The sequence below is a fragment of the Solanum stenotomum genome, chromosome 2 (assembly GCF_019186545.1).
Source record: "Solanum stenotomum isolate F172 chromosome 2, ASM1918654v1, whole genome shotgun sequence".
Taxonomy (NCBI): domain Eukaryota; kingdom Viridiplantae; phylum Streptophyta; class Magnoliopsida; order Solanales; family Solanaceae; genus Solanum; species Solanum stenotomum.
In genome coordinates, this window is record NC_064283.1 from 65,458,536 (window position 1) to 65,477,400 (window position 18,865).

Sequence of the window (18,865 nt, forward strand, 5' to 3'; positions counted from 1 at the left end):
GTGCAAATGCAAGGAAACGATCAGAATTGGACATGTATTTAGAAGAAAGTTTGTTGCCTCAAACTCCATCATTTGACAATTTATAAGTTGGTGGAAGACAAATGGATTGAAATTTCCTACTTTACGAAAGATGGCTCATGACCTCTTAGCCATTCCTCTGCCTATTGTTGCTTTTGAATCGACATTTAGCACTAGTGGGGGAGGTTGATTAGTCCACATAGCAGTAGACTCCATCCTACTACTTTGGAAGGTTTGATGTGTGCTCACACTTGGTTATGGAACGGAATAAATGGTAACCTCCGATCCAATGATCCTCAAGCTGAAGCTTCCGATGTACCCAGCCAGGCCTTGTGCTCAAGAGCTCAAGGTAAATAACCAAATTGATTTTCTTTAAAGTCCCTACTTGAAATACAATTGCATATTTTGACTTGAAATTAGAAAAGCCATTCTCCAAGTTAGACCTATACCTCAGAGTTTCCACACATGGCTCTAAAGGATACATGACTTGCCGAGTGACGTGCTGGGAGAAACAGATAACCTTTATATAAATGATACACAAATATTTATAGGAAACTATATCAATGTCACTTCCATCTGATACAAACTATTGAAATCAAGATGATTGCATCTCATATTATGTCATAGGAAAAAGAGTTGAAACAACAAACAGGGCTTTAACTAACCGATGCAAATTGGTGAGGAGACTCAGATTATAGTGTCATGTGATGTGACATTCTTAATTACCCAAGGGTGCTCCATGATCTTTTGAAGAGAGAGCCTTTTAGAAGAGTCCTTCACAAGAAGCTGCAAAGGTAAGCCATCAGAAAGGGGTGCAGTCAGTGGCCATACACAGTATTATACAAAGGGTGTTCAACTAACCACCCTTAAGTCTCATGTAGTTGCATCAATGTTGTGCAACTATTGCATGCCATTTTTTAAGCATAGACAGGGACTAATCAATATACCTGGCTAATGAGATCCTTAGCTTCAGCCGATACATCAGGTGTTGAAGGGAAGCTGAGGTCTACCTTCATAATTCTATAATACTCTTCAGTTAGTAGTACATCTTGATTTTCCAAGTAACAGTTATACAAGATGAAAAGAAGCAGAAGAATTGTTACCTTCTGAATGTGTCGGTCTGTCTCTCGGCCTCAAATGGAGGCACACCATATAAAAATTCATAGCAAAGGATCCCCAGGGTCCAATTATCAACTGCATAGTCATGAGCTTTGTTCTCCACCATTTCTGGTGCCAGATAGTCCAGAGTTCCGCACATTGTATGTCTCTTGCTTCTAGATTGTACAGACCACCCAAAGTCTGCAATCTTTAAGCAACCCTGCATTTCATGTGATAATTTAATTAACATTTTACTCTAACGATGCAGCACGTCAACAATTCCCTGGTTGGTTTTAGCTGCAGTTGCTGGACAATCAAATCCAGCTCTAATTGGGACGCCCATAAAAGACCTAAGCGCTAACATTACATACATTATCTTAATCGGACCATCCTAAGCTGTTATATATGGTTTTATTAGGATACATCTACAGATATACTCCCTTGATCTCGATTGTCATTATCCTATGAAATAATGGTTGAAAGACATGCAAATTATTTTAAATATACTAGCTATCTTTTGAAGGTAGTGAATTTTACAATTTAGACATTTTTTTCTTGACCAGGTTAATTTACGTTGAAACAAAATGAGATAGATGGTGCAAGCTCTGGTGATCGTCAGAATGACGAATCATATGTTGAACTTAATGTCTCACATTCACAACTTTAGCCAAAATTAATAAAGAATCAGAGGGTCGCTATTTTACTTGAGCCTGGTTATACAGCGACATGAGGTGAAATCGAAAGAATTCTATATAACAGTAGAAAGATTACAAAGCAGCATTTCCAGCCTTTGTAAATTAACAGAAAATGCAACAACAAAAGATGGGCAATGACATATTGGAAACAAGACTGATCAGAGAAGAGCTTTTTGAAGGTTGTTCAATAGGCTGATTCGATCAGCAAGCAGCAGTTAAAGTCGCCTAGGCAACTACGGTGTCAAAGTTTTGCACCAACTAAAAGTGTCAACACTCCAAGAAGCTCTACTGCTTTTTCCTTTTCCGTGAAAAAAAAACAGAAGCTGATTGAATTTTACAGGAAAGATACATATGAAGGGTATTACCTATATCTGGTTAGGTCAATGATCTCTCAAGGTTCGACCCTCAGGAGAGTCGGGACTAAAGAGGAAAGCTGAATTTCAAAGCAACATGAACCTTCGATTATAGTGTTATGAACCTTCCAAATTAGCCATATATATAGTGTGTGTTTTCTTCTTTTTAGGAAATGGTGCTAATAAAACTTAGCAGATGTGGCAAAGGAAGACAGTAAGTTATCAAGATGTTACCTCATGATCAAGTAACAGGTTTTCCGGCTTTATGTCCCTGTGAATAACATGCTTCTCATGACAGTACGCCAGTGCTTGTGTGAGACTTGCAATATACTACAAAAGAAACAACCGAAGTATCAAAAGTGAAAGAACAAACCTAAAGCAACAGGAAAGAAGTTGAACACTAAATAATGTTTTCTACATAAATGTAATTATGTGTTCGACTATTCCATAAACAATTTTCAGATAAACTCTAGAGTCATAAAAAGGACAAATAGTAACGATAACATTATTTCATTGTTATACATTAAGCACAGAAGAAATACATAAACAAGAAACTAAGGAACTGAAAAAACACCAACTGATACAAATGCAACCCAAAATTGCACCATCTTTTAAGTAAACTACTTGAAAGATCATACCTTACATGCATATAGTAATAGATAACGAAAGAACTGAATATCTGTCCTCTTTGTTTGGATTCGGGGGAAGAGGCGATCAGTTGAAACAATTTACAAGCTCACAACTAAACAACAAAACTACGCCTCAATCCCAAGCTAGTTGAGTTGGCAATGAGAATCTCACATCCATTTTGCTTCATTTGTACCCGTTTCATTCAAATATTCAATAATATGGAGCTCTCTAACACTAGAATCAATGAATATATGCTTATAACAAATTACATAAACAAATCAGAATACTGCAAATGAACTATATGCTTTTGTTTCAAATCTTATATGAGGAGAGCAAGCAATAGGATGTGACATACTATGGCAGCTTGTTTCTCAGACAGGCGACCGGTCTTCCTTAGCTCCCTATACAGCTCACCGCCATGAGCATACTCCAAAATCAAGTAAATCCGCTCCTCATCGTGAAACCAACCATATAGCCTCAGTACATTGGGATGACGAAGACTTGTTTGAATCTCCATTTCCCTCCTAAGTTGATGATGCAACCTGTATTTCTCTATTTGCTCCTTGAATATCACCTTCAACGCCACTATAAATCCACTCTGTAAAAATTCAAGTTCATCTTTCTGGATTTTTTCTAATAAATAATCCAATCACAAACAAAACTAAAATTTCAAATTTCTGGATTCTACATCTAATACTAGCACATATTTACATTGTTTGTGCAAAAACTATTAGATTCGACCGAACTCATATTAGGTCCTGAATCTAATGCGCATATCGGGAAACAACGAGAATGTAGAAAAATATACATATATCTACTAATTCAAACTACCTTAACTTCGCGGGCGAGGTATACACGGCCGAATTTGCCTTTTCCGAGGGGTTTTCCGATCTCGAAATCGTTGAGGGACCATTGTTTTTTAGGGTTTTTTGGTGGTTGTTTTGGAGGTTTTAGAGATTTGGAAGCCATTTCTGCAAGTGTTTTTGAAGAAATTCAATTTGGTGGTTGTTTTGGAGGTTTGTACACCCAACAACAACATACAATACTTGCAAAGTTGAGCTTCATTCAAGTTGAATTTCAAAATTCGAAAAATAATTGAAAATTTTCAAATTTTAATCTCATGGGTCTAAAATATATTCTTAGATGGCTAAAAATATCTTATATTAGAGCGTTAATTAAAAACTACTAATCACATTACTTATCCACTTAAACATATAATTATCTCCTTAATTAACAAATTTTGCAAGTATTGCATGTTGGGGAAATTTTCGCAAATACCCACTATAATAAACTTAATTATGTTTCATAGCTATAGTTTGCATATTTATGAATTGGAACTATAGTTTAAGCTGCCTCATTTGTATAATTCGCAGGTGAGTTTGTATAATTCGCAGATACATTTGTATAATTCAGTTATTTTTGTATAAACTCGAAATAACAAATTTATACAATTACAAACCTCTGGAGTGTAAACAGTTAAACAAATTATATTATACAAAATTACATTATACAAAAGTTATACAAATTCTAAATTATACAAAAGTGCAAATTATACAAAACTAAAAAACTGAGCCGCATAATTATAGCTAAAAGTAGGTCGCAAATTATAATTAAGACAAACTATAGCTATGCTAACTAATTAACTAGTATATATTTACTTATACGCGTAATTTTCCCTTGTTTTTATGTGAAATAAATACATGAGTAATTTCGTCGAAAATTGAATATTCTCTTAACGGTTGATACAAATTCTGTAGAAGCAGAAAAAATTGGTCTTGCCACAAAATTGATTTTCTCATCACATACATTACATTGCTATCAATTTTGCAAGATTGATTAAAAGTTAAATATTCGAGACAATTGGCTATAACTTAAATAGTAGTATAAAATCAGCACAAGTCGTCGTCAGCTCATAATGTTATCCATTTCACATCAGTGTTGTCCTAAGCAGATGATGATGTACCAATTTCGAGTCCATGTCCAGATGAACAAATGGCGTGGGATGATGAAGATATCGATCCACTTGGCTACTTCCGCGCCTTTCTAACAGAGAAGAATGCAAGCAATATAACGTTCAAAAACCGGATCAAGCCAGAAACTGTCATCATAATGCAGCTTGTGTAACCTGTCATTTCGAGTTTTAGCAAAGGATCCAACTTCAAGTTCAACTTCAAATGAAAAGAAATCTATACTAATGTTTCCCTCACCTTATTCAGCTTTTGAAGGAAGGTCAGGTTAACTTCTTTACGAAGACTCTCCACATCCATTGCGTATTCTTCTCTATGATCATTTAACTGTTGCCTCGTCCTCTCAAGTACCTCGTTCAATTTACAGAAGTCCTTGAAGAGTTGAACTTCAGTCGATCTAAGTAGTAGTATGTTTTTAATTGCGTAAAGGGCCTGCAGTTAAAGCAATGTCAAGCCTATAACAGACTTTTTAAAGACGTCACCAACATATGCAAGGCAATATTTTGTATTACAGAGGCTGTGTTCAATGTATTGAGGACGGAAATGACATGAAAGATATGCAGGATAGTTCAAATAAAACAAGTTTTATATTTTGTTCGAAAGACCTGCCTAACCAAGTCAAACCATGAAAAGATGAATTATATTTGTTCCACTCCGGACCCTGCACCAAAAGCGAGTATATTTTCCATCATTAAAGATGAAAATGAGCCCCCATCCCGACCAAGGATATCCTCCTCATGCAGCTAACAGTTTTTTTCAAAAGTTTACATCTGATAAGTTTCTGCATAAACCACCAAAACTTTTCCTATGAAGAAAATCACGGTTGAATTTCTTGTTCTGAAGTGACCCCGCTCTATCATCCTAACGGACTTTGACCCATACTCGAACCCAAGCAGATCTAAAGAAGAATTTAACCCAAAAGACTTGGTCCCAATGAAAACAATTTTTTAAACAGACATTGCTCAACCAATTACTTCTCCTATCTAACCAACACTCCATTAAACCGGAGTAGAACAGACTGATATAGCCACTTACAAAAAATGAAAGTAGGTGATTTAGTTAAGATAAAGGATAAGTCCTACAGAGCGACACTTAAACTTTGGAGGTATACGGATGTACTGATGACGGATGCAACTGTGGATTTTATGTAAAAGACCATCAACACCTTCCCAAAGGTCAGGCCAAAATTACTGAGGATGAGGATCATTTCTAATATTTGAAAACCTAAGGGATCATGCATATGAAGTTTAGACAAATAAGATACTTTTGAAATTACTGTTCATTCACATCAAAGACTACACAAACCTTTTCCGTTAGATCAAGATCGCTTGATGCCATTGAATCAACGATGGCCTTCAGTAACAATCGATTGCTAAAAAAGGAAACCTCAGCTGTATTCTCATTTTCCAGCTGACTCTCGGCTAAATCAGCAATAAGAAACAGTGATTTCTTATGTAACCTGATATCCAGATTTGAATTGCTAAGAACCTCCTGCATACAAAGACAGAGAAGGAAGTTATACACTGCAGCAGTAAACTAGTTCTAACTTGACTCAATATTCAGTTGGATCACCTGAAGCATCATATCTCCAGCTTCCTGATAAAACAAACTTTGGCCATTCACATTACTTCTTATTAGTGCTGAAATAGCAAATAAAGCTTTTACAGCTTCTTCCGTGGTGTGAGATTTCATCATCTTCATCAGCATTGTCAATGCCCCAAGTTCCAGGACCTGAATGCACAAGTCATTGCACAGCGTCAATACAATAGCCAGTAAATTTAGAATATAAACACAGAAACTGCACAGATGAAAGTGACAAAGAAACTAAAGCATTAAAGACCAAACTTGTATAAAAACATAGCTCCAATACCTGCTTCTGAACAATGGGGTTATTTTGACTGGCTTTGCCAAGAACCCATGCCGTAGCAGTCCTAATTTCTGGTTCAGAATGATTAAGTATTCTTATAAGTACGGTGAAGCCTCCAAGTTTCTGCAGATCTGAAAATAAAAAACATGTAAGCATTGAGAAAAGTATACATGTGCATTCAATGCTTTCTTTAAATGAAGGAATGGTGAGACATCGGTTGCCTGCATAAAGGAAAACTATTGATGAATCCTGAAAACATTAACAAGTACTCACATTACACATAAGCATCATTGAGAAGCTTCATAAAACCAAGATTAAGAAAGGGTGCTATAGTTCCTAAGAAGTCAGCTGTATGCTCTTCTAGTTCGACTTTCCTAAAGACTTGATTATAGTCTTATTAGGTCTCGGAAGCGTGTCTATTGGGATTATAGATGCTAATGAATTACTACAGTTGATATGAAGTCAGGTGTCATGTCTCTCTACCTCACAAAGTAAGGGTAAGGTTTGCGTACACCTAACCCTCCCCAGACCCCACTTGTGGAGCTATACCGGGTATGTTGTTGATGTTGATATTAAGTTGGAAGTTCTAAAACCAAAACCAAAAGAGGCAAAAACAAACATTTGTAAGACTGTAACAAAAAAAGTCCTGAGAACTATACATACCAATTGCATTATCAATATGCTCAACAAGTACCAACAGCTCCTCTAAGGCACGGAGATGATGCTCCAGAGGTAGCGATGAATTATTTAAATCATTAACTGCAATCAGCATCAACTGCGCATCTGAGGGCATTTTTAGCTTCTCCATCAGTTCCTGGAGAAGAAACAACAGATAAATGTATGAAAATCCAACTGAAAAAAAATAATCATATTAAAAAAAGGACCCTTCGGCGTTTCATACAAATTACAATTGCAAGAGGTGGCAAAATAATTCCTCATTTCTTTTCTTTCTTTCTTTTTTTCGTTTTTTGGGGGGATAAGTAAATCAAGTAAAAAGGTGAAACAAAAAGGATACACAGGTACAGACGAGATGTCCTATCATTGCCCACTCCCAAAACTACCACTAAGCTACAAAGAAGCAAGGAAGATAGACAGAAATATCGGTCTGAAAAAAATTCTTGGATTCTTCGTGAACCAAATTAACCACAGTAGAATTTAGAGACAAACAAGTAGCACGAAACTACATTTTACTTTAGTTTCTGTTCTAAAGACCAAAACCTGGTCGTAATTAGATGAACAGATGGAATCAGGGAAGAAACAAGATAATTTCTCATACTACTTAATAAAATCTCTCCTCCTTTATCCCAATGCAAAATGGCAACGCAAGAAGAAATGGCAATTCAAGCAAATAGTAGGAGAAACAGTGCTTAAATTAGATGCTAGAGTCCCTTAATTGGGTTCTAAATATAACACTATGAGCTAGGATTTTCCCTACATGTATAAGCATTTTCTTACATTGTAATGAATTTGTTTCAACATTTAAATAAATGGTCGTCAGCATTGGGTGGCTTCTTATGTGATGTATCAATGACAAATAAAATTGAGTGATCATAGGCTGACATGGATCATGAACAGTACAATGGACATTTTATATAGAAGAAGAAAATCAAACAGATTCACCAAAATAACCGTACACACACTTCACTAGCATCTACAATTTTGAATTTATCTTCTTCTAATTCTTTACAATTTAGCTAGAACCAAAAGCTTCATCCGAAGCCCTCCCTATTTCCTACTTTAGACCACAAGTTCATAAGCAAGTGTTGCATGTGAAGACTATTGAGATCAGCCTAGTCAAAGGCCAAGTTTTAAGATATGTATTCATAATAAAGTTTCTATTTTATCTTCCAAGAACTATTTCCTTCTTACAATAGGAGAAGGCTAACAGTGATCTCGTGAATCTAATAGGAGCTGGACATGCAACCTTTCTAGAGTTGCACATTCGTGCTATGTTCAACAGAGTGAAGTTGAATACTAAAATATTAGCTCAAAAATTGAGGCATAACGATAAGATGAGGCATATTGCTTCTGAAGCTCCAACCAACTTTACTTGAAAGCTTCATTTATTCATTTTCCTATCAAGTTACACCGTCATTTTGCCAAATACTACACTCCAGCTGTTTGCAGCTACACACTCTACTTCAATTCTTCATTTCTCAAGTTTCCCTATTATTTTTCAATACTTTATACATGTAGATGTTAGGCAAGAAAGGGTATTGGTTCTTTTCATCTGTGTAAGCCTTGGTGGGCAGAGTTACCTTGTACCTATGCTAGTGCAAGTTGGGGGTGTTATAAAAAACAATAAGGCACAAAGAAAGATATCACAAGTTCGTTAACCGCACCTTCAGTTCAGTCTGGCGTTTGTTTAGTTCCTCTGGAGACATGCGTTGAGCGACTTCTGATCTTTCTTTTAGTACTCCAGGATCCGAATGCCCTGTGTATGTGTTTAGCACGAAACCAAATCATTACACGTGGGTAAACATAAAACCAATGGTATAATAAACATATCTTTCAATTTTTCTCAATCAGTGGGTTCATCAATTGACTCTTTATTCGAAAGAACCAAGAACAACACATCCAGGACAGCAAATTCCACAAGTACCTACTGCCTCCCAACGGGGGCGGAGCCAAAAGGTACCATACGGGTTCATCATAACCTAGGTAATTTTAGTCCAAATATTGTATTTATTTGTATTAAGAAACTCAATAAATATGTACAAAAGTTAGATTCAGAACCTAGTTACTAAGACCTAATATCACTATTCTAGAAATTTAGTTCATGGGATAAGGTCGATATTCCAGGAATAAGTCTGACTACAACAAACAACATAATACCCAGTATAGTCCCAAAAGTGGGGTCTGGGAATTAGATTTTATATTTGTTTGGTTGGGGAAGTATAAATTTAAATTTTTACCTTCAACCAAACAAAGTATAAATTTAGTTTCAAACTTAAATCCTAGATATCACACTTTATCCCATCCAACTTGGTATTGTGGAATAACTTAGTCCACAAATCAAACAACCCCATAAAGTTCAAATCTTGGTATCCTGGGATAACTTAGTCAGTGAACCAAACAACTCCACAAAGTTCAAATCTTGGCATCCTAGGATAACTTAGTCAGCAAACCAAACAACCCTAAAGTTCAAATCTTGGTATCCTAGGATAACTTAGTACACAAACAAAACAACCCCATAAAGTTCAAATCTTGGTATCCTAGGATAACTTAGTAAGCAAACCAAACAACCCCATAAAGTTCAAATCTTGGCTCCCCTTCTACCTTCCACCAACATAAGTACCGGATATCACACCTTATACCATCCAACTTAGTACACGGGATAACTTACTCCACAAATTAAACAGCCCCACAAAGTTCAAATCTTGGTATCCTAGGATATATTAGTCTGCGAACCAAACAACGCCATAAAGTTCAAATCTTGGTATCCTAGGATAACTTAGTCAGCAAACCAAACAACCCCATAAAGTTCAAATCTTGGTATCCGAAGATAACTTAGTCCACGAATCAAACAACCCCATAAAGTTCAAATCTTGGTATGCCGGCCAAACAACCCCTATAAACTTCAAATCCTCGTATCCCAAAACCAAACAACCCCTATAAACTTCAAATCCTCGTATCCCAAAACCAAACAACCCCATAAAGTTCAAATCTTGCCATCTTGGCTCCCATTCTGCTTCCCACCTGAATAAGTACCTAATAATTCTATCCAACAACAACAACATCCCCAGTTTAGTCCCACACAGTGAGGTCTGGGAAGGGTAGAGGATACGCAGACAATCTAACAGACCTTACCTCTAAGTCAAAACGTGAGGTACAACTATTGATTCTGATAGACATTCAGATCAAGACAAAAACAGTTCATAAAAAGACATAATGAAAGTACAATAAACAATAACAAAAACAACATACAATAGCATAACAATACCACAACAATAATCCTATAATCCCAATTCGCGTCCTCCACGCCTTCCTATCTACCATAGACACATAGGAACAAAATATTTGATTTAACCTTTCACAATTACATCTTAAAATCAAAAGTTCAAAAAAGGAGATTTGAGAAAAAGTAAAGTACCTATAGCCCATTGTAACATTCCATCTAAGGAAGAAAACCCACCATCCATATCCTCCTCTTCTTGAACCATAGCTAATTTATTTCCCCCCTCCTTAGGGTTACTAGACCCAACAACAACACCACTACTTGCAGCTACTTCACTACTTGCAAAATTTGCAATTAATACCACCATGAAAACTGCTATGAGAATGAATTTCGCCATTGCTGCTGATCACTGAGCTTTCTCTATACTCTCTAAATTATTTATTTTAATACCATATAGTATAGAGAAAGAAATGTACCGAGAGGTTTGTTAGTGAGTAGTTTTTGTTGGGAATTCAAATTTAATCGGAATTAAATATTCGTAGCAGACAATGAGAAAAATAAAATCGTATATTACGTAAATCCAACAGATTCGACCAATTGAAAGATGCCACGTGGATATTATTTGTCACTGTTATTTTGCACTAAATATCCAGTATTAGATAACTTTTCGAAATAAAAGTAACATAGAACTAAAATTTTAGTCATTTTTTTAAGTACAGGCATACATAAAAAGAAAAAAAAAGTATTAAATGAATTTGTTAGATTTATTTTTGTTTTGATAAATTGTTAATTAAGGTTTTTTTTTTATAATTTATGTTTTAAATTTGAATTTATTTGGAGTAAATTTGGGTGTTGAATTATGTGTTGATTGTTAAAATACAAAAATAAAAAATAATAAAATAAATTCTAACACATATGACGGGAATTTTAGTCAAGTCTAACAAGTGAAACTCGTGAATATATGAAAAGGCAAAAAATGTGGTAAATGAATTTGTTAGATTTGTTTGTTTTGACGATTTGGTGAATGGGGTTTATCTTTATAATATATGAAACTTATGTTTTAAATTTGAGCTTATTTGATTAAAAATTAGGTATTAAAATTCAAAATACCAAATTAGTGATGACTTGTTATACAAAATATATCATCCAGCAAGATTATGATGATATGCAATATTATTGAAAACTTGAAGTTGATATGCAATATTATTGAAAACTTGAAGTTGATATGCAAGTTGGCATTTCTACAAGAGACTATTTTCACAGCTCAAGCTCATGACTTCTGATCACATTGGCAACGACTTTACTAATTGCACCAACGCTCCCTTCAAAGAGAAGAATAAATGATACAACAACAAAATGAAAATCAGTAAACTTAGGACAAAAAAAAAACTTACTCAAGCAAAGTGCTAAGAATTTTTCAGATTTATCCAAGACTTGTTCTGCCAAAATTAGTCCAAAAAAGTTACTGAAGGGATCAACTGAGTTCAGAGCATCACCTTTACGCATTTAGAGTTTATCGATATGCTTTCTATCTAAAAATACCTTAAATCATTCCAGCTTGTAAACTCACTAAAACAAAGTAATGAGATACTCACCTCATCGAAACAAAATACAAGAAGGTAGATCGAAAAATGGAGAACTAGTCAGCAACAAAGACAACGATGGAGTAACACTCTAACTTGAGCCTTTTTCTTTGGTTTCATTTGCAATAGCATCAGTTACTAAAGCCATTGGTCTTTCATCTATAACCTCGTCGATTATTCCAAACTCCTTGGCCTCTTCAGGTGTCATGAAATAATCCCTATCCATATTCTTCTGAATTATGTCAAGTGGTTGTCCAGTATGCTTAGCATACAAGTCATTCAGAGTATCCCACACCCGAACAATCTGTTTTGTGTGGATAGTCAAATCCTTAGCCTGCCCGCTATATCCACCTGAAGGCTGATGAATCATGATTGAAGCATTAGGGAGAGATCGTCTCTCACCCTTCGCGCCAGCAGCTAAGAGAAGAGATCCCATTGAAGCTGCTTGACCTAGACATATGGTATTAATTGGAGATCGAATATACTGCATTGTATCATAGATCGCAAGACCTAGTCAATGCCAAAAAAGGAGAAAAAGGGAGTCAGCGTTAAGATATGATCTTGCAAATTTTTCCAGCCAAGCAACTAAACCTCGAATTCTATATTAGCTAAAAGCTAATACAACCCCAATGCCAGACCATTTTGTTCAAACTTTAATCACAACAATAGAAGTATCAGCACGATACTCTGACCATAATAAAAGTATTTGTCTAACTATAACCACATATATAATCAACCAACTTTGCATATATGATATGATTGACTAGTCCAAACTGTAGAGAAAAAAAAAGTAATCTTCAGGTCGTTATTAGCACAAAAAGCATCCAACAATGTTCCCAAACCAGTTGAACCCCAATCATGGTTACTAATAAAACAAAACTAGAAACCAAAGATCACGCGAAANTTTTTTTTTTTATGACAAGGGAAACCCGCAGCCGCTAACCTTTGGGTGCACATAGGGTAAAACCCCCGCTCCTATGCAATAGCTCGCAAATCACATAGGAGAGGTAACCCGCACTAGGCAAGCCTGGTGCGACGAGCTCGACCCAGGAGGCAAACCCCTTGCTTTCGCTGGCAAGGGGTTTCGAACTTGAGACCTCCAGCATGGAAGTCCCAAGCTCAAATCACTGGGCCACCCTGAAGGGTCCAATGTCAGACCATTTTGTTCAAGCTTTAATCACAAAAATAGAAGTATCAGCACGATACTCTGACCAAAATAAAAGTATTTGTCTAACTATAACCAAATATGCAGAACCACATATATCATCAACCAACTTTGCATATATGATATGATTGACTAGTCCAAACTGAAGAAAAAAAGTAATCTTCAGGTCGTTATTAGCACAAATAGCATCCAACAATGTTCCCAAACCAGTTGAGCCCCAATCATGGTTACTAATAAAACAAAACTAGAAACCAAAAATCACGCGAAATAGTAGGTATAAAGTAAATTGCCCAATGTTTCCAAATTAATCCAACTTATTACATTTCCAACATAAACTTATGATATCCAACTAACACCTATTCAGTTTCAAAAAAAAAAAAACTTATGATATGCAACTATAACAAGTTCTTGCTAATGGTAATAAGGGGTTTTAACGTGGAGGCTGTTACCTAAGGGGGTTTGAATTAGATCTTCCTGATCCTAACTCTCCTAAGATGTGCCATTAGTTTGAAAATACTTTCTTAAAGTGGTCTTCCTACCAGGGCATTCTATGCATCTTCAGCTAGCTTTCCCATCTCCTACTATCCAATGGTGCGGCTTTTTTTTGTTCGTGAAAAGGATAATCTTTGGCCAAGGTATTCCAACTAGTCATAATAGTCAAACTCAAGACAGTTCACTATTAAGTTAAGATCTGCTCTAGAGTTATTACAATAATTATTTGGCACACTGAATATCCTAAATCAGTCTCACAGTCATAATGCCAATCGTGCTTTGGAATCAAACCATAAATAACATTGCATACAGTATTCTACTACCTTAGTACCAACAGGTATGCCTTATACATATGAGAAATACGGTCAAAATTTGCAAAAAAAAAGATTAAAAGTTTGTATCTTTTTCCAAAATCACACAAAACAAGCATTTGTTCTTTCTTGATTCACCTGAGTTATGAGAGCATAATAAGACACAAATATGCAGGCTAAATTATAACTCTTAAAAGATCTCATTATTTTTTTGATGAAGTTAAAAGATTTCTTTATCTTGAACACATAAAAATCAGTTCAAACACCTCAAACAAATTTGAGAGTAAATTTGAAGCAAATCATGATCATTTAAGGAAAACAAAGTGGTATAGGCTAGATAAATGAAAAGGATTTTTCTTTGTTTAGAAAGGGAAAAAAAATTGATTACAAAACATAAAGGGAAAGGTTAGAGATTCACACATCCAAGGAATGCGAACAGAAAAATATCGTCGAAAAGGGTATAATATAAATGATGATAAGATTGCACGCCAGAGAAATTAAATAAATAAGAGCAGCTTACTGAAAGCCCAAAATTCCATCTCCCCTCTTCTGCATGATGATTTATAATGAATATAAACTACGCCTCAATCCCAAATGATGTGGAGTCAGAAATATGAGTCCTCACCATCCTTTCCGTTCAATAAATGTACCATTTTATACCAACTATTTCTTTATTCAAAGGCAAATTAGGAATTTTCCAAATCCAACACTTATCCCTACAATTACATACAAAAAAAAAAACTAGTGGCCCTGGACCTAATGTAAGTATAACAACTAAATCTAAGCCTTAATCAACCCAAACGGAAGTGTTCTATATGAAGCTTTGTGTCCTCAAAAGAACAATTTGGCTATTTAAATAATGTTTTCAAAAATCGAATCTTTTCACAAATCACATTTTCATTGATACTGAAACAATCATGGGCTAACTCAAACCCAAAAGTTAGCTCATGAGGGAGGTTTCCTAAGACCATATAAACCAATGTGGGACTCAACATCCTGTCACTTCTCTCTTTAAAGATTATTTTCCTCTGAGGAGATGCAAAAACTAAAACTCTAGAAAACTACATTCAATTGTTTTTATCCCAAAGACAACCAACAAGATAAAATTCAAATCTTGAGACCTCTCTATAAAGATGAGTCCAGCAACATTGAGCCCCTCTCTCCAAATCCCTACTCAAAACGGTGCCTTAAGGAGAATCTGAAGTTGGTTGCTAGCGGAAGTAGTGCGACAAAGAGCAAAAGCCGTAGCATTCACAAAAAAACGGTGTAAGCAGACGCAATGGTTAACAACTCCATGAAGAGTGATCCCGCTCTTATTTCCCCCCTTTTTAAGATACGAAAAGAAACAATAAGCCCGTCAACATTGTTATTTGCCTCTGAGGAACTGCAAAAAACTGACACTCTACAAAACTACATTCAATTGACTTTTCCCAAAGACAACCAACAACACGAAGATAAAAACCAAATCTGGAGATTGAATAATGAATATCTATTCTCATTTCCAGCTTTAAGCTAAATCCCAATTTCATTTTACTTCTCTCTATAGAGATTACAATCCTCTGAGGAAATGCAAGAACTAAAACTTTTCAAAACTACATTCAATTGTTTTTATCCCAAAAACAACCAACAAAAGAAAAAAAACTCAAATCTTGAGATTGAATTATAAATATATAATCCAGTTTTCAGTTTAAGCTAAATCCCTATTTCATTTCACTTCTCTTTGTAAAGATGAGTCCAGCAACATTGTGCCCTTCTATTCAAATCCCTACTCAAAACGGTGCCTTAAGGAGAATCCGAAGTTGGTTGCTATCAGAAGTAGCTCAATAAAGAGCAAAAACCCGTACCATTCACCAAAAAAATGGTGTAAGCAAAAGGGAAGTACAATGGTTAGCAACTCCCCGAGGAGTGATCCAGCTCTTATTCCCCTCCCATTTTAAGATTAGAAAGGAAGCAATAAGCCCATCAACATTGTTATTTGCCTCTGAGGAGATGCAAAAAACTGACACTCTACAAAACTACATTCAATTGTCTTATCCCAAAAAACAAGATAAAAATCGAATCTTGAGATTGAATAATGAAATATCTATTCTCATTTTCAGTTTTAAGCTAAATTCCTATGTTGCTCAGACTCACCAAAAATGCAGCCGCACCCATGTCAGATCCTCCAAAAATTCACTACTTTTGGAGGATCGAACACACAAACCATCTACTTCCTCATAGTAGATGCAAAAACTAAAACTCCACAGAAACTACATTAAATCCTTCTTATCCCAAATACAACCAAGAACAAAACAAAAATCAAATCTGGAGCTGAATATCTAATCTCATTCCCAGTTTAAACTAAACCCCAATTTCATTTCCACAATCAAAAAACTTATCAAAGAGTAAAACTAATCCAAAATCCCCACATACCCAATTTCATTCCACAACCACAAACCTTACAAAAGCAAAACTAAACCAAAATTAACAACCCCAAATCAAGAAAATCAACAATTCGAAAAACACTAACCAGCAGTAACGGCGCCACCAGGAGAATTGAGATACATATGGATAGGCTTAGAGGGGTTCTCAGATTCAAGAAAAAGAAGCTGAGCAACAACAACATGAGAAGTAGCATCATTAATTGGTCCATTAATACATATAATTCTCTCCTTTAACAGCCTTGAAAATATATCATAAGCCCTTTCTCCTCGTGAAGAATGTTCAATCACCATTGGTATTAACCCATAAAATCTCTTACTATTCAAAGGGGTTCCATTGATTCTTCGATTCCATAGTTTGTGAACGATTTGGGTTCGCATTGTTGAATGAATCTTGGATGCAGAAACAAGGAAAGTGAGTTTGAAGGGAAAAAGGGATAAAAACTGTATTTTGGGTTAAGGGTAAAGAGTTAAATTTGCTCATAATTATGAGAAAAATAAGTAAATTAACATGTTCAAAATCGAATCAAAATTAATAATTTAAATCGACTTTTAATTACTAGTTTATTGATAATAGGTTAGGGCTTTAGTGATTTTGATTATTATTTATACTGAATTATTGGTTCTTAACGGTTTGAGACTTGCGAGTTTTTTTAATTGGTCAATCAATAATCAGTATATCAAGTTCTTGACTTGTGTCTAGTTTCATACTTTCATTTCTGATTGTCTCAAACTTTTTATTATTCTACAAAGTGTCATTGTTAGCTTTTGAGCAACCATCAAACCAGAGACCAAAGCAGGGCTCGACAAAACAGAAAATATCATAGTACGTCTTCCTTCTCTGAAATGGAACTTTCATGCTGGAGCAAGAACTAGCATGAAAGTCGATCTATTACGACCAGCGCGGATGTCGTCGGTCAACTCATGTGCATGGTTCATTTAGTTTGTCGTCTTGTTTATAAGTGACTTTTTTATGATTATTTTAATGATTAAACTGATATCTTAATGGTTTTATAACGATTTAGCATGTCTACAAATCGATAATCGATAAGTTAAACCGATAAAATTTAAAATTGAATTTATCTCTATAACAATTTAACATGTCTATAAATCGATAATCGATAAGTTGAGCCGATAAAATTCAATCTACCTAGCTCAAACAAATATGATGCATTACCCCCAGTATCATACTACTAGTAGACTAATATTATATATTTTGGCATATAATATTTTGAGAATTACTAATAAAGAGACTGCGAGTGGTTAATTAAAATATTTTTATGTTAAGTTAAGATTTGATGATTAAATTAAGTTGACAGCTCGTACAATAATATGAAAAATTGCATTGATTTTTCATATTTATGGTGGACCTTTTCACTTGATCTTCCAAACATTCATATAACCTTTACCTAAGATTTGGGGTCGTTTGGTTGGGACAAGTATCTCAAGATTAATTATCCTGAAATAATTTATCTTAACATGTATATGGATAACTTATTCCATCACTATGGTATAAATTGTGGGATAAGTAATCTCAATCATGGCAACCAAACAAGACATAAAAAAATTATCCAATCACTATTTTCTTATGATCTCATGACTATTTATTTTTATCTCTCACATCAAACGACCCTTATGTCCAACTTTAATACTTTGCTAAAAAATTTGAGACCTTACATGTCGAATAAGGTGGTGAATAGTGGTAAGTGATAGTGGTGGTTGATGGTAATAGTTATGGTTGTGAGTAATAACTAGCTACCATGATGGTGGTGGACCATATCAATATAATTAACGGTGTTGTGAAAATGATAACTAATGACGGGATTAATAATTGTGATGGATGATGTTAATAATTAATAGTGGTGACTAATAGCAATGATTGGTAACATATGATGGTGATGATTGTTAGTAGTGATTGATGTTCGTCATGATAATGATGTTTGATAATACCATAAATAGTGTGATATCTGACTACGATAATTAACAACAATTGTGATATTACTAGTGAATGTTGGTAATTGATAATAATGAATAACGTCAATAGTAATGGTTTGATATTGATGGATGAAATGCATAGTTGGCAATGGAAGTGAATGAAATAATAGCGAAGTAGAAATCATTGAGTAAATTACATTTGAATGATATTAAAGTTTTGTTTGAGGTTGGTATTATTCATATCTATTTAGACATATTTAGGGTTATTTTTGTTAAGATTAAGATATTTGAATTAAAATATAATATACACGTAAATATTAAGATGTGTATCAAAATAATAAGTCGTGATGATCGTTGGCATTGATTGAGAATGGTGTTGACTAATTATGATATTGTCGAATGCAATAGTTAGTGATGATGGTGATGACTAATA

The 18,865-nt window shown here is 34.9% G+C and overlaps 3 protein-coding genes across 3 annotated transcripts; all 3 read right to left on the reverse strand.

Moving 5' to 3' along the window:
* Positions 1-526: 526 nt before the first annotated feature.
* Positions 527-3,843, reverse strand: LOC125854994 (serine/threonine-protein kinase Aurora-3-like). Its single transcript, XM_049534623.1, has 6 exons — positions 3,626-3,843; positions 3,150-3,392; positions 2,399-2,494; positions 1,122-1,336; positions 966-1,038; positions 527-804 (listed from the first exon to the last, which is right to left on the reverse strand). The coding sequence occupies exons 1-6, from the start codon at positions 3,761-3,763 to the stop codon at positions 706-708; spliced, it is 864 nt and encodes a 287-aa protein (XP_049390580.1). The 5' UTR covers positions 3,764-3,843; the 3' UTR covers positions 527-705.
* A 650-nt stretch (positions 3,844-4,493) lies between these two features.
* Positions 4,494-11,024, reverse strand: LOC125854989 (hsp70 nucleotide exchange factor FES1-like). The gene is made up of 8 exons (XM_049534618.1): positions 10,722-11,024; positions 8,971-9,062; positions 7,292-7,442; positions 6,632-6,759; positions 6,334-6,492; positions 6,067-6,252; positions 5,002-5,193; positions 4,494-4,919 (listed from the first exon to the last, which is right to left on the reverse strand). The coding sequence occupies exons 1-8, from the start codon at positions 10,921-10,923 to the stop codon at positions 4,899-4,901; spliced, it is 1,131 nt and encodes a 376-aa protein (XP_049390575.1). The 5' UTR covers positions 10,924-11,024; the 3' UTR covers positions 4,494-4,898.
* A 1,052-nt stretch (positions 11,025-12,076) lies between these two features.
* LOC125856652 (ATP-dependent Clp protease proteolytic subunit 2, mitochondrial-like) lies at positions 12,077-16,956 on the reverse strand. The gene is made up of 2 exons (XM_049536242.1): positions 16,587-16,956; positions 12,077-12,619 (listed from the first exon to the last, which is right to left on the reverse strand). Exons 1-2 carry the CDS (start codon positions 16,876-16,878, stop codon positions 12,201-12,203), a joined length of 711 nt encoding a protein of 236 aa, XP_049392199.1. The 5' UTR covers positions 16,879-16,956; the 3' UTR covers positions 12,077-12,200.
* Positions 16,957-18,865: the final 1,909 nt, after the last annotated feature.

Bases quoted from the DNA above. Each gene is read 5' to 3' on its own strand.
- LOC125854989 (XM_049534618.1), bottom strand. From the start codon at position 10,923: ATGGCGAAATTCATTCTCATAGCAGTTTTCATGGTGGTATTAATTGCA. The intron at 6,493-6,631 runs GTATTGGAGCTA...TTGTGCATTCAG, and splicing joins ACCCCATTGTTCAGAAGCAG to GTCCTGGAACTTGGGGCATT. The intron at 4,920-5,001 runs GTGAGGGAAACA...TCGAAATGACAG, and splicing joins TCCTTCAAAAGCTGAATAAG to GTTACACAAGCTGCATTATG.
- LOC125856652 (XM_049536242.1), bottom strand. From the start codon at position 16,878: ATGCGAACCCAAATCGTTCACAAACTATGGAATCGAAGAATCAATGGA. The intron at 12,620-16,586 runs GTTAGTGTTTTT...GGCATTGACTAG, and splicing joins TGGTGGCGCCGTTACTGCTG to GTCTTGCGATCTATGATACA.
- LOC125854994 (XM_049534623.1), bottom strand. From the start codon at position 3,763: ATGGCTTCCAAATCTCTAAAACCTCCAAAACAACCACCAAAAAACCCT. The intron at 3,393-3,625 runs GTAGTTTGAATT...GAATTTTTACAG, and splicing joins ACCTCGCCCGCGAAGTTAAG to AGTGGATTTATAGTGGCGTT. The intron at 805-965 runs GTATATTGATTA...TTACCTTTGCAG, and splicing joins CTAAGGATCTCATTAGCCAG to CTTCTTGTGAAGGACTCTTC.